The 12,783-nt window shown below is 39.1% G+C and overlaps 1 protein-coding gene across 1 annotated transcript in view; it reads left to right on the top strand.

Annotated features, from left to right (window-relative positions):
- The window catches only part of antxr1d (ANTXR cell adhesion molecule 1d), a 30,457-nt gene extending 17,953 nt beyond the window's left edge, over positions 1 to 12,504 (top strand). The window contains exons 12-18 of the mRNA XM_066693148.1: positions 1,936 to 2,014; positions 2,639 to 2,734; positions 3,159 to 3,197; positions 4,235 to 4,333; positions 4,660 to 4,821; positions 4,941 to 5,021; positions 10,579 to 12,504. Of these exons, the coding sequence (XP_066549245.1) occupies positions 1,936 to 2,014; positions 2,639 to 2,734; positions 3,159 to 3,197; positions 4,235 to 4,333; positions 4,660 to 4,821; positions 4,941 to 5,021; positions 10,579 to 10,821 (799 nt within the window). The 3' untranslated portion in view covers positions 10,822 to 12,504. The remainder of the gene's footprint in view (positions 1 to 1,935; positions 2,015 to 2,638; positions 2,735 to 3,158; positions 3,198 to 4,234; positions 4,334 to 4,659; positions 4,822 to 4,940; positions 5,022 to 10,578) is intronic.
- Positions 12,505 to 12,783: the final 279 nt, after the last annotated feature.

The following is a 12,783-nucleotide window of genomic DNA, read 5'->3' as shown; positions in this document are numbered from 1 at the left end:
TGACTGATTGATGGAAAATTAGATTGCTTTGTCACTATACCTCTTACTATTACTGAACCCCAGCCCCTTCGAGCACAGCGTGACCAGAAGGAGTAAACAAATCTCAGCATGGGAAGACACAAGAAGGCTTTAACTTAAGATTCTCAGTGGGTACATTCAACAGTTGCGTCTTACTGCAGTGCGTATTGCTCTCAGAGGCCCCCTATAGCAGATGTGTGACAACAGCTATCCCTCTCCCTATCTGATGAAAGTATTCTCCTGCCTCATCTGAGCCTGGATACTCCAGCAGAAATGGGCTTCCCAGAAGGCCACTCTCCATGACCCGTGGCATGTTGGCATACCATTACAAACTGTTGTCCCCTTTCTTAGAAGCATCGAGCAAATAAAGCCTTTGATTCCTATTTGTTTACATCTTCAACATGTAAAGTGGTGATTTAAGTCGGAGTTATTTAACTATGTTCTGCCGTGCTCGGGGGGTTGTAATTCAGCCTGCCACAATGCCTGCTCCACTCGCACAAGAGTTATAGTCCGTGCGAGGGTCTTGGCTGCCTCATCCATCAAAGGGTGACAATGAACATGCTTATGAACTTATTCATTTATTTCCGCCCTCACTATATATTTTTCCCACTGGGTTATGAATAGAATTAAAAAGCAATCATTTAAAAAGTCAAATTCTTAACAGCTGTAAGCAGTATACTGGGTGCCACAATTGATCATAATAGTTTGACTCAGTCCTCAAAATAGCAGCATGAAAATAACCTTGCTATACATTTAAGGATCGCCTGCTGTATTCTGCACAATGTATATTATACGAGCAAAGATGACTTCAACTGGAGGCTACTTGATTTACACAAATAGGTTTTAAATGGAAGCATGTACCTAGTAGTGGACTATCAGGATGCATCTCAATGCACAAACTGAAAATGGTGTCAGAGTGATAGAGCTCAAGTAGTAGAACAGAAAAAACACTGCCTCCCCACCCTTCCCCCACCATTTCCCCTGTCACCCACGACTGATTGTTCTTCACACTGCATTACTCAAAGAAGAGAGCCCAGAGCACATCTCTCGTGTCTACTGTATGACACGCCACTCTCAAAACATCTTGGGTCAACTTATATCAAAAATATTTGGCTTTATTTTATTGAATGATGTAGATTGTTTGTTCTAACAAACATCAATCACACAACATCTCTGGTCAAGTGATACTGAATATTGGTGTACTTTATTATTTGTATTTTTCCAATACCTTAAAAGTCTTTTATAATGTACACTTTAATTCTAGCGTCTCAGTAAACCGTGGCCCCGTCTGACTCTTTCTGTGCTCTTACAGCAACACCAGTAGCACTGTTGGATTAATTTATCTGCTGATTCAAGCGCCAAAGCACTTAGCACTTGTTCAGATATTCCTATCACTCCCCGTGATCATAATTCTTTTCGTGCAATAGACTTGTGTCTGCAGCTGCTTGCTGGCCTTGCAGCGTGCCAGTGAAGTTAACCTACTGATCAAATTCCCGATGAGCATTTTATGTTTTCAGTGACCGAGATAAGACTAAATGATCCAGTAATATTCTTTTTATAACCCTCTCTACATTCCATTTGTTTACACTGGAAGTCTTAATCTAATTCTAGTCAGAAAAATAAAGGTATAGTGGTTTAAGGATCTTATCATAAAAGCATTTTTTTCCATATAAGCATTGCATAGGTATTTTATGGTACCACACAGAGCAAATTACTAGAGTTCATTGTGCCAGGTATGGCCCTGCTCACGAATCTAGAAAAACAATTTGCGTTCTGTTTGATGGCTTAAAATTAATGTGACAATTTTGTCCATGAATGGCAACCGTACACTTAAATGAGCTGCAGGCTCAGTCTTGAAACATGCCAACAACAGCAACAACAACCGCAATAATGAGGATCACAAATTGTGTGTTTCAGAGTTGTCTATCTGCAAGTCAGCATGAATCACGGGCTAACATTCATTACCAGCTCAGTTCACATCACTACCACCGAATGTGTAAGTAAGACACATGCATTTCTCTCTTTTGTGTTTTGTTATTTTTAAAGATGTATGTCTTTGAAATATATAGTATATATTGATGCAGCATTTTCATTATTCAGCAGTTCAACAAACTATATACATTTCAATTGACCATGCCACAAAATCTTTAGCAGCTGAATAGAGCATATATTCTTAACATTTTTATACTTTCAGTCTGAAAAATGTCTTGCCCTTTTTTTCTACTTTCCTTTTCTTGTACCACCTTCTCCTCCTCCTCCTCCTCCTCCTCCTCCAACTCCTCCTCCTCCTCCTCCTCTCTAGGGTTTCTCTGCACTCAGCTTCCTTAGGGGGGTTTCTGTTCTCCGAGAGTAAGTTCCTTCATGACTTCTCTGTGGTGTCACCCATTGGGGTCTCGTCAGATCCTTCACTCTTCATCTCTTTAACTTCTGACTTCACCTGTGGTCATAAATAATGCTGTACCGAAATACACGAACCAATTCCACTTCATAAATTACATACTTTTCACATTTCCTTTTAGTTTTGTTTTTAAATTGTATTCCCTCCCTCCGTACTGTAACGCACTGTTGCGTCTCTCGTGTTCCTGTGTTGATGCCGAGTTTTTATTTTTCCGTTCCGCAGTTTGATGGAACCATTCTTCTAATCACTCTGTTGGTCCTGTTCTTGTTACTGGCTCTTCTACTCATGTGGTGGTTCTGGCCTCTGTGTTGCACGGTGGTAAGTTGCTGCTCTGTTGTGTGCTTTTGCTTTGTCTCTCTGGCCCAATGTCTCTGAGGTAATTTCTCTGAAGAGTTGCAGTTCACCCAAAGAGATCGGCCTGCGGTAATCTCAAGAAATCAAGGGCAAATTATCTTCACCAGCTATAGCCTACTTGCGTCTGTCATTTGAACCGTTCTGCGGCTTTACTAAGCTGTGTTTTGAAGAACCCCAACTGGTGTGTAGGACAAGAGAATCAGAACTGATTCATAGATATGTTCATCTGCTGGTGTATTGCTTATACAATGTAAATGTGTTGTATATAAATGGTCATGTCTGTTATTATGGAAAACGAAACAATTGACGTATTTCAGTAGCTTAATGAATCCAAGTTTCTAGCTACAGCTACGTATTGTTTAACTTCTTTCTTTAACTTATGTTTTAGGTGATCAAAGAGCCTCCTCCCCCCCCTCCGCCAGAGCCTGTAAGTCTTTCTCCTCTCTGATCTCATCTGGTCTTAATTACAGCATCAAAGTATAAATACACAAAAAATCTTTAACAATCTTCAAACATATCCCCCTAGAGTTCTTTTTTTTACCAGAGCATAAAACTAATCCAATTAAAATCCAATAATTTTTTCCCTCATTTGGTCAAAATATTGGTAACAAACTGATACTGCAAAATCAATAGTCATTGTGTGTTTAAATCAGTGGATCTTTGTTGTTGTAGTATAATTTGGCTATTTTCGTTAAGAAGAAGAACGTCAAATATCCAAGAACAATATACAAGCTGTCTAAAGAGAGCTGACAGGGAGAACTACGTATTCATTGCTGCACACATTCTTCCACTGAGAGATCTGAATATCAAGATAGCCTGTTTGTTGAATGCAGCAGGTTTTGAAAGGAGCTGGTAGCTATAATAGACTTCTTGTGTTCGCTTCATTCCCAGAGGGTAAAGGCTAGTAGCCACAGTGTCTGATAAAACAGATCTTTGTTATATTCTTTTTCCAGAGTACATCTGGGTTTTGAAATAAAAGACTCAGGCCAAAATCTTCTCAGACTAAGGCTTGAATGAGTAGCCGAGGACTCTTCCAATTTGAATTTCAATTACAGCCGTTACAGACAACACAGCCGTTTATTAGTGCATTCACCTCTTCATGTACTTCGCATTTTTATGTTTTGTTTGCTTTTTATCGTTATCCTTCAGGAAGCGCGATAGCCACTCTTTAAGATTGGCTGTAGAAGGAGAGACATTTGTGTTCGCTCTCAAATTACTCACACATATATAAACTTTGATGTTCCTTTCAAAATGTTGCCTTTTCAACAATTCCCAGCACGTAATTAAGTTTTAAGCCTTTGTAAATCACAAGGACTCACCAATTTGTGACCATTTTGTCACAAGTTTGAAAGCTTGACGACTACCCCTGTAAACATCCCGTTAACAAAATGAACTCAAAGCCCAGAGCTACTCCTTGATCTGATTTTTTTGTGAATGCTGAGATGCTTTTTTGTCTCTGCTCAGGAGTCAGATGATGAGGATGGGATGCCCAAAAAAAAGTGGCCCACTGTTGATGCATCATACTATGGAGGTCGAGGAGTTGGAGGCATAAAAAGAATGGAGGTGAGCTTTACGTTCTGATAACCAAAGTACAGTGGCCTTAGATCAAATATTCACAGTGCTCTAGTTTCATAGAGAACAAGTTTAGAGAAATATCAAGTCACAATAGAACACAATGCTCAGTTTTCTTGTGTGTTTTTGATATTTGTTGCTGGTCATAACATATATACAACTTTGAGAGCCTTTTATTTTCAGTGACTGCAGCTCGAGCATTTAGGAATGTCTTTGAAACAGCTTCTGGATTTTTGGTATCATTTTAATCTTTTCCACAGAAAGCTAGATCCAAAGGCAGGTTAAAGCCAGTTTTGATGTTTCTGTGGTTTTGACAGGTACGCTGGGGTGGCAAGGGCTCAACAGAAGAGGGAGCAAAACTAGAAAAACCCAAGAACGCTGTCATAAAAATGCCCGAGCAAGAGTTTGAACCTTATGAACCAAAACCCAGGAAACCCAGGAGGCAGACCCAGCAGAGGAAGTGGTACACACCCATCCAGGTAATAATGGGATCTCTCTTCTACATTGGAAGGGACAGTTGGACTTTTCCTTTGCAGCTATATTTCAAATGAATCCTCACATATTTTACATTTGCTTGTGCGTTTTATATATTTTTCAGGGCAAACTTGATGCACTGTGGGCGCTGTTTCGGAGAGGCTATGATCAAGTATCGCTCATGAGACCTCAACCTGGGGATCAAGTAAGTACATGAAAAAGGACTTAGCGCTTAGTGAAGTTTCAATAGATAGAATGAATGAACACAGCCATCCCTATTAAAACACATGATGGCCGTGGAAACCCTTGCTGTATAGAATTCAATAACAGCTGAAAAAGATTTCTTCTTGGGGGAAAAAACACTTAAACTTAACTAGAACTGTTCTGAGCGACTGAAGAGGTTGAAGTAACAGAAGGCGTGTTGGCACTGAAATGAAGTAGCCCACAAAGTAGCTCTAAATCAAAACTGGTCTTTTTACTCATTCGGTAATTAAACTACTTTGAATTGGTGCACTGGTATTTTCAATTAAAAATGCGAGTTGTCTGTTTAAAGACTATTACCAAGCTTTTCCATAGCAAAAAGATCTGCAGAAAAAACTAGGGGACTGTCTAATGTTGCTTTGGGTCTCTCAGTAGAAGAGTCAGCCTGCTGTGATTATAGATCTCTAGTTTAAACACGTAGTTAAAATCATGCATCATTTCCAAAGCAAAATAAAAATGATATCAAATAAACTTTTATAAGCATTCTTTGTGTAATAGTAGCATCCAACCTTTTAAAGAAGTAAATGAACATGTTGCCAGATACACTTTAAGGATGTGCATGAACAATTTAAATTAATTGCTTAGTAAATATATATATTTAAACATGGAAGTTGCAAAAGACCAAATATTTGGCATCTTTTGACAATTCTAGCCAATTAAGGTTATCTTCACATAGATTTTTTAATGTTTTTTTTTATTACCAACCTTGGAAAACTTTAATAAACCACACATGTTCATGGTTACATGATTCAATGGATCATTTCCAATGAACTACTTTACATTTAGTTTCATATTCTTGTAGTGTTTTATTTCACAAGAACATTTGGTGTAAGTAGATGACAGTGTAAACTTCCATTTTATACCTTTCTTGTCCAACGGCTTCCTCAATATGAAAATGTTATGCTGCGTTAGTAATTAATTGTCATCATGGGTTTATAAGTCAAAGCATTATGCACTGAAAAGTCAGCGACCATATATTTTGGTGTAAAGCTTCTGCCTGTCCTCACATTTTCTGTGCAACACCATGGCCTACCACATCAATTGTACAGATAATCCAGTCGGCTGGACTGCATTATTTTATTACCAAGGAGTTAGTCATGGTAACACATCTGCGAGACACTGAATAGCACCATTCACTAATGTTTGGCTTGAATGCCCAGCGTTATATTAAAAAAAAAAAGAGAAGAGAACTTAATTTCCATTACACACGATGACCAGAATTAACATATTTAATACAGAATAGTTTTTTTGCAATGTTACAAAGTAATATATATTCACTTTGAAGTCCTCCGTCAAATTGCAAGGTATGTGGGAAATAAAAACAGCTGCCCATTTTTATGTTCTAAATTGCTCTACAAATTGCTGTTTTCACTGCCCACCTGTAGCACGATGTAATGGATTTCTGTGTGGTGTGAGAAACAACACGGCAGACAAAGTCCCAGCTCTATCCTCAGATGGCATATTGTGACATGTGAATGCGGCCCATAAAGCCTCCTTCCTTTGCTCGAGGCCTGGTTCACCAGGGAGGAAATGCACAACTGGTACTGCTAGAAAACATCCCTCCACAGGTCTCGTCCCCACACGTGCTTTGTTTAGTGTTGACACATATGATATATGGTAAAAGGGAGTGCCAGTGAACCCTGTAAGACATGATTAGTTACAATAATATTTCAGCAGCTTCGGTGAAATATGCTGTTTCTTATTTTCTCTCTTTCTTCTGATTTAAATGTGTCTGGCTGTGTGTTTAGGGTCATTTTCAGGTTCAGAAATAAACCTTCACCTCAGTGACCTTCCTGAGGGTATTGTTTAACTGTAAATAAAGGAAGGATGATGTAGCTTTCTTTTATCTCCTGTTTGTAAACAAGCATAATATGCCTTAACCTTCTCCATAGCACTTCCACATTATTGTAGGTACTTTCCAACCTTTCAGAGTTTTTTTTACCAGCCTTTTGTGTGACCACTTTTTGCAGTATCGTTTGATATGGAGAGACTGAATGTGGAATTGAAATCGGATGCACTCAGGTCTGGTTAGGGAAGGATTAGTCTTGACCGTTCACAGTTGTTCTCATGTCTTTTTCCTCTTTCTGCCACTTTTTTCAAAGCTACCCATCACATTTTAGTTCCATCTTTGGAGTAACAAAGTACAGTCCTATAAGGGATAGTTTTGTGGGAATAATTTAAGAACGGCAGTAAAGTATTTCCACTTATATTTTCTTATGAAATGGATAGTAAAGTTTCCATAGGTTTATGTATGGTTTTCTTCTCTCGGTAAGGTTGTTGACGTGAGTTTTGAAAACCTTAAATGCCGTGTTGAGTGTTGCTGTGTTAAATAGACCGCATTTACAATTTGTTTGTTCTGCGTGAGGTGATATATACTGAAGAAATGCTTTGGGTCAAACTCCTAACCAAGAGGCCACATCAAACACCTTGTGATGGCACTCTGACAGGGTTGTTTCATTACCCAGTTGTTGCTATAATTGTTCGCTACGTAAGAGGCCCATTTGAAGCTTGTCTTTGTCTGTCTTTTGTGTGTCACTCTTACAAGGAGGTAGAAAAAGTCCTGGTCAATGCTTTTAACTTCTGGGGATCTGTATCGGGTCTATAGTAGGACTACAAAAGTTAAAGAAAACAATGAATACCCAAATGCATTTTCAAGAGGTTTTGTTATTGCAGTTTTTTGTTTTTTTGCCTTGTTTTATGCCAGTAATATAATGGGATGGAGGTCTTGGTTTCCAAGAGACAGATTACAGTTACCAAGGGGATTTTTTTTTTCCTGCATAATTTACAAGCCGGGGTGAATGGAATGTTTCTTCAATTGTTTTCATTGATTTCCTATGTGGCTTTTTTTAGGTTTGGCTAGTGGGACGGACCAGAAAGCAGATACTTGGTGGTCTGATTTAATACTTTATTAAACAGAGAGCCCCCCTAAAGTGACATGGAGCCATTTACAACCAGAGGCCAGAATTTTATTGTGAGGGCCCATTGTGAGGGAGACGAGGGGAGTTGTGATTGATTTGGCGGAGTCAGGGTGAGGGCAGACCCGGCCGTCTAAGCGGTCGTATGCTGCGAAAAGAACAATTTGGCGAGCAGCACAACAACAGCCCTGCACAAGAGTGAACATATGGCAGGAGTGAGAATGGTGCCTCATGAATACTGTGCAGATGTGGGTGGAGATAGAAGAAGAAAAAAAAAAAAAAAAAAAACTCTTTCCATATGGTGCTTTAACCATACTCAATTGTCTCGGACAGGCAACAAGCTTCTGCCAAGGCCGGCGGAGAGGGATTGAGTATGTGAGCACAGCGAGCGATGAGTTTAGAGGCAGCCCGACTAATCCCCATCGCTGGGCTGGGCTTCTGACTTGGAACTGGGAAAGAGGCAGCTGCTGAGGGTCAGAGCATTAGCAATGGCTTCAGTGATCCAACTCTGACACCTTGCTTTAAAGATTTAATGCATGCCACACTGCAGGGGAACATTATGCCAGTGGTAGTGCATTACAGTAATTATGTCTGTCATTCTTAATTAGTTGGTTTGGGTTGTTGCATTTGGGAGGGGGCAGGAATTTAAGAAGCACCTCACCTTAGTGGGCCAGAGTTCGCGACCATCCATTTAAACCTGCTGCCCTCGAATTGGTGCCCATTTCAGAGCAAGCGCTCATACCGATATGAGTGTGGCCAATTCAATAATCGGTTACTAGTGGGAAGGTGACAGATGCAGTTGTGCAGTCTGTGATGTTTGTTAAGCGAATGTTGTCGAAGGAGAGAGATGTACCCAACCTGACAGCTCTGCATGTAATTTCTCATACCATGAAGCTGAGCTGTGTATCCTCAGACAGCGAATTCGTTTTGCTACTGGGTCTTGTTGTCGACTCTCACAGATCCATACTACGAAACGGTTTTACATTTTAAATGATGGCTGACACTGGGAGATGTCTTTATCCCTTCATCCGGAGTGTACTTTTTGAGCACATTCTCTTCAGGGGAGAGAAAGCTGTTCATTGCATCTACAGAATTAGGCCATTCCTTTTTTTTTTTTTTTTTACCCTTGATCCAGACCTATAAGCATAGCAAACAAAGAAGGGAGTCTTTCCTGTCACAATATGGCTCGTGGCCTTTAAACTCTCCATCTGTTTGTCTGACAAGTAATCAAACAGCGTGGCAGAAACTGGCAACACACTGACGGCCCCTCTCGTTTTAACTGAAGTGAAAGTAATTCAAATGGATTTAGGGATTCTTACTTGATTGTATACCAAGAATGGGCTAGATATACATTTTGTGCTGCTGTGCTTTTTGTTGTAGTCAACACATTAAGAAACGAGTGAAGACACATTTGTGACGGTAGTAAATCAAATTGGTTTTAAAGTCTGTAATAACTTGTTACCGCTATCTGGTTAATGTTTCCCTAGTTCGGTTGTATTCCTCCTTCATTGGCATTTTCTTGCTTTGTTGTTTGAATGAATTTCACGTAAACACCGCGTCCTGGAAATAATTCCATTAGCACATCAAAGTATCAGACCGCTTTGAAAAGAAAGTTTGGAATGCTAACCTTTTGCATATAAATGTAATGAAATTGTGAAATGTTCTTTTTTATTGTGTGCCCTGTTTTATACCAAATCGTGTTGATTTAATGACCTCACCATACTTGAGCACAGTAATAAATCGTTATACGAGAGGAAATTATCCCAACTCTCTGTGTATTAAATAGGGATTTTATGATGATGTTTTTGGACGTATTCCCACTGAAGTGCATTGTATTTTTTTCTAAACAGAATTTGTAAAGCTGCTTATTTACAAAGTATTATTTCATAACACAATGGAGCACTGAATGAAATACATTCATTAATAGTGCAGGTAATAGGAGCTTCCACTTATGTTGCACTTGAAGCCCTTCTATTTTATCTTCAATAAAAAAAAATATATTTTAATAATTCATATTGTTAAAAAAAAAATAGGAAATTGATTAAATTCCTCCATGGTTGAAATAGACTGAATTGTGGTGACAGGCGATATGTCTGGGTGTCTGAAGGGTTAATGCCTCGTGGGTTAATCTCCTGGGCATTTCTGACTAGGCTAGAGTCGGCTGATTTGAGGATAACATGTAGACAGCATCCGTCTTGTGCCATAGATGACATACTGCTGATAAGAATTTCCAGTGCAGTTGTTTCGTATCATAAAAAAAGCTCTCACAGCCGCACACTGTACTTGCACAGCTTCCAGCTTCAAGCATAAACAATATCTAATATTCATAAATTACCCTAGTACAGTTACAAACACTAAACTGTTTGGGATTAGTTTTACATTTAAACACCAAAAATCAGAAGCTGTTTTATTTGGGCATAACAAAATTAAAATGTCACTGTAACATGTTTGATATTGTTGGACGCAATTGCTAAAAGAAATGCCAATTTGTTTTCATTGGTCACATTCATTTCGTGCCCTGCCTGACTGAGTCAAGCATACTGGTCATGTCACGCATCTGACCTCTGTGTCCTCCCTTCCTCACAGGGCCGGTGTATCAACTTCACCAGGGTGAAAGAAGAAGCAGCCCGGGCCCCCCCTCGCTCACACAGTCCACCCCCAGCCCAAGACTACCGGCCCCTGATCAAACCCAGTACGCCCCCTCCAGAGAGCACCCTGCCCTCCCGGGGAACCTCGCTCAACCGGCCGCCTCCTGGACCCCCTCCGGCTCGTGCCCCCCCCGGGCCCCCTCCGTCCCGCCCTCCGCCCTGCCCCGACAATAAACCATGAGAACAATAGGAAACCCGCTACGCAGTGCTCTTGCTTCCAAAATCTCTACTTTGACCAAAACGTATAGTATTTATTGAAGCTGGTGTTCACTGAAGAGGTAAGAGGTTTGTTGCTGGACAGCAAAAACATTACCATTTTAAAACATTCAAGATCAACTACTGAGTATCCCAGGATAACATGTTAATGTCCAGATTACAGTAGATTGTGGTTCACATGTACAGGTATATTCGTCTTTTTTTGTTACAATAAGATGTTTTTTTGGTTAAAGCTTACTCATTTTCATAGCATACTAACCTTTATGCCTTAACACAATGGGGAAGAGAGTTGTTTTTACTTCAATGACACATTAAAGACGATTTTGAGGATCTGTCTAACAGAGTTGGTTAGATGATCAAGCCTTCAGTGAATTCTACAGACTGTATTGGTTGAATTCTCATACTGACTGATCCAGTAAGTGATTAAGTAACTCAAAGCAGTTACAGTTGTTTTTATTTGCTTTTAGTTTAGTGTGTGACATACAAATGGCATGAAACACCATAAGGAAGCCACATTTTAAGGCTCTTGTAAGTAAAAAAGGAGATGTACGTATTGCAATGTTTTAAAGAGTATGTTGGCTGTGTTCTCAGAGGCTTAAGATATGTTCTCTTTTTTGATTTATTTTTTTAACATCAAAAAAATATGTTTAATGCAAATGAACATGCAGTTGAAATAAACAAATACGTTTTTTTTTTTTAAGGAACTGGGAAAGTTTTTAAAGAATAGAAAGCAAATTGGAGATATCAGCACCAGCTAAAATTCATTTCCAAAGCCAATTCCAATTCCAAGTACAGTCTATATAACAGTTCATTGTTCCTGTTAAAGGGCCCTCTCAATTTTAACATCGAAACAGTCCAAATTGAACATTTCTCTTATTTTGTAGTATACATAATTGTACTGTATTTCAATATGTTTGATGTTCAAAGAACTGTTACAACAATCACGTGGAGACTGCAGGGCAGTTCATAGCACCTAATTTATTTACCCAAGGTCTAGGTTGGAGGTACTTGAATACGACGAGGTGTCTACTGATGTCTCAGGACACTATGCATGTGATTACAACATTTCAGTTAACTTCATTTAACAAACGGTACCTTCTAGATCAACCTTTTTTTTTGTACTACTTTAATTACGTGGATTATTAAGTTGTATTCATTTCTTACACCTTAGCACTGTTAAACCTCTGGGATAAAGAAGATAAGGGGGGTTGCATGCATTTTATTTCCTGTCACATTGTTCTTGGTGGTACACAGAAATTGAACTCTTTGGTATCTAAACTGTATATAAATTCTGCTTTCTGTCATTGGGGAAATTTTTCAGTTTGTATTACCAGTGTATGTGTTTGGAGCAATATCCCACTCATCTATTAGGAAGGCCTAGTTACAGGTGCAATGCATTATATTAAACTTTGTGTATTAAATAGCTCTTTGTACCCATTTTTATGTCTTATGCATCAGAGTGACTATCTAGAAGCTTCTACGGGAGAGCATAACAACCTTTTTTTACTCCAACGAAGCTCAGACATTCGGTACTGGAGAGCGGAAAACGTTAGTTATTATGTTACATGTATTAACAACAGTACTGCAAGAAATGTGGAAAGAAGTATTTACCATTCTTTTTTCATGAAATAAAAGTTTTTACATAGTACTATTAAAGTTTTGAGTTCCTAACTTCCTTCCTGAAGCTTTCCTCTTTTCCGGTGTTGCACATTCCTCAATCACATCTCATCTGTCTTCACACAAAGCACAGATGGTCAGCCACTTACAGCCATGATATAGCCGCTGTGAGATACATAAAGATACAGAACCTTTATTGTATCAGGATGTGACGCCACAAAAAAAGAGAAGGATGTGAAAATACAAAGTACACAAGCAGTTTCCTGTATCTGTTATTTTAAGGATTTTTGGTATTATTAGACAGAAGCAC

This window comes from Amia ocellicauda, chromosome 20 (genome assembly GCF_036373705.1).
Source record: "Amia ocellicauda isolate fAmiCal2 chromosome 20, fAmiCal2.hap1, whole genome shotgun sequence".
NCBI lineage: Eukaryota > Metazoa > Chordata > Actinopteri > Amiiformes > Amiidae > Amia > Amia ocellicauda.
This window is presented reverse-complemented; position numbering and strand designations above follow the sequence as displayed.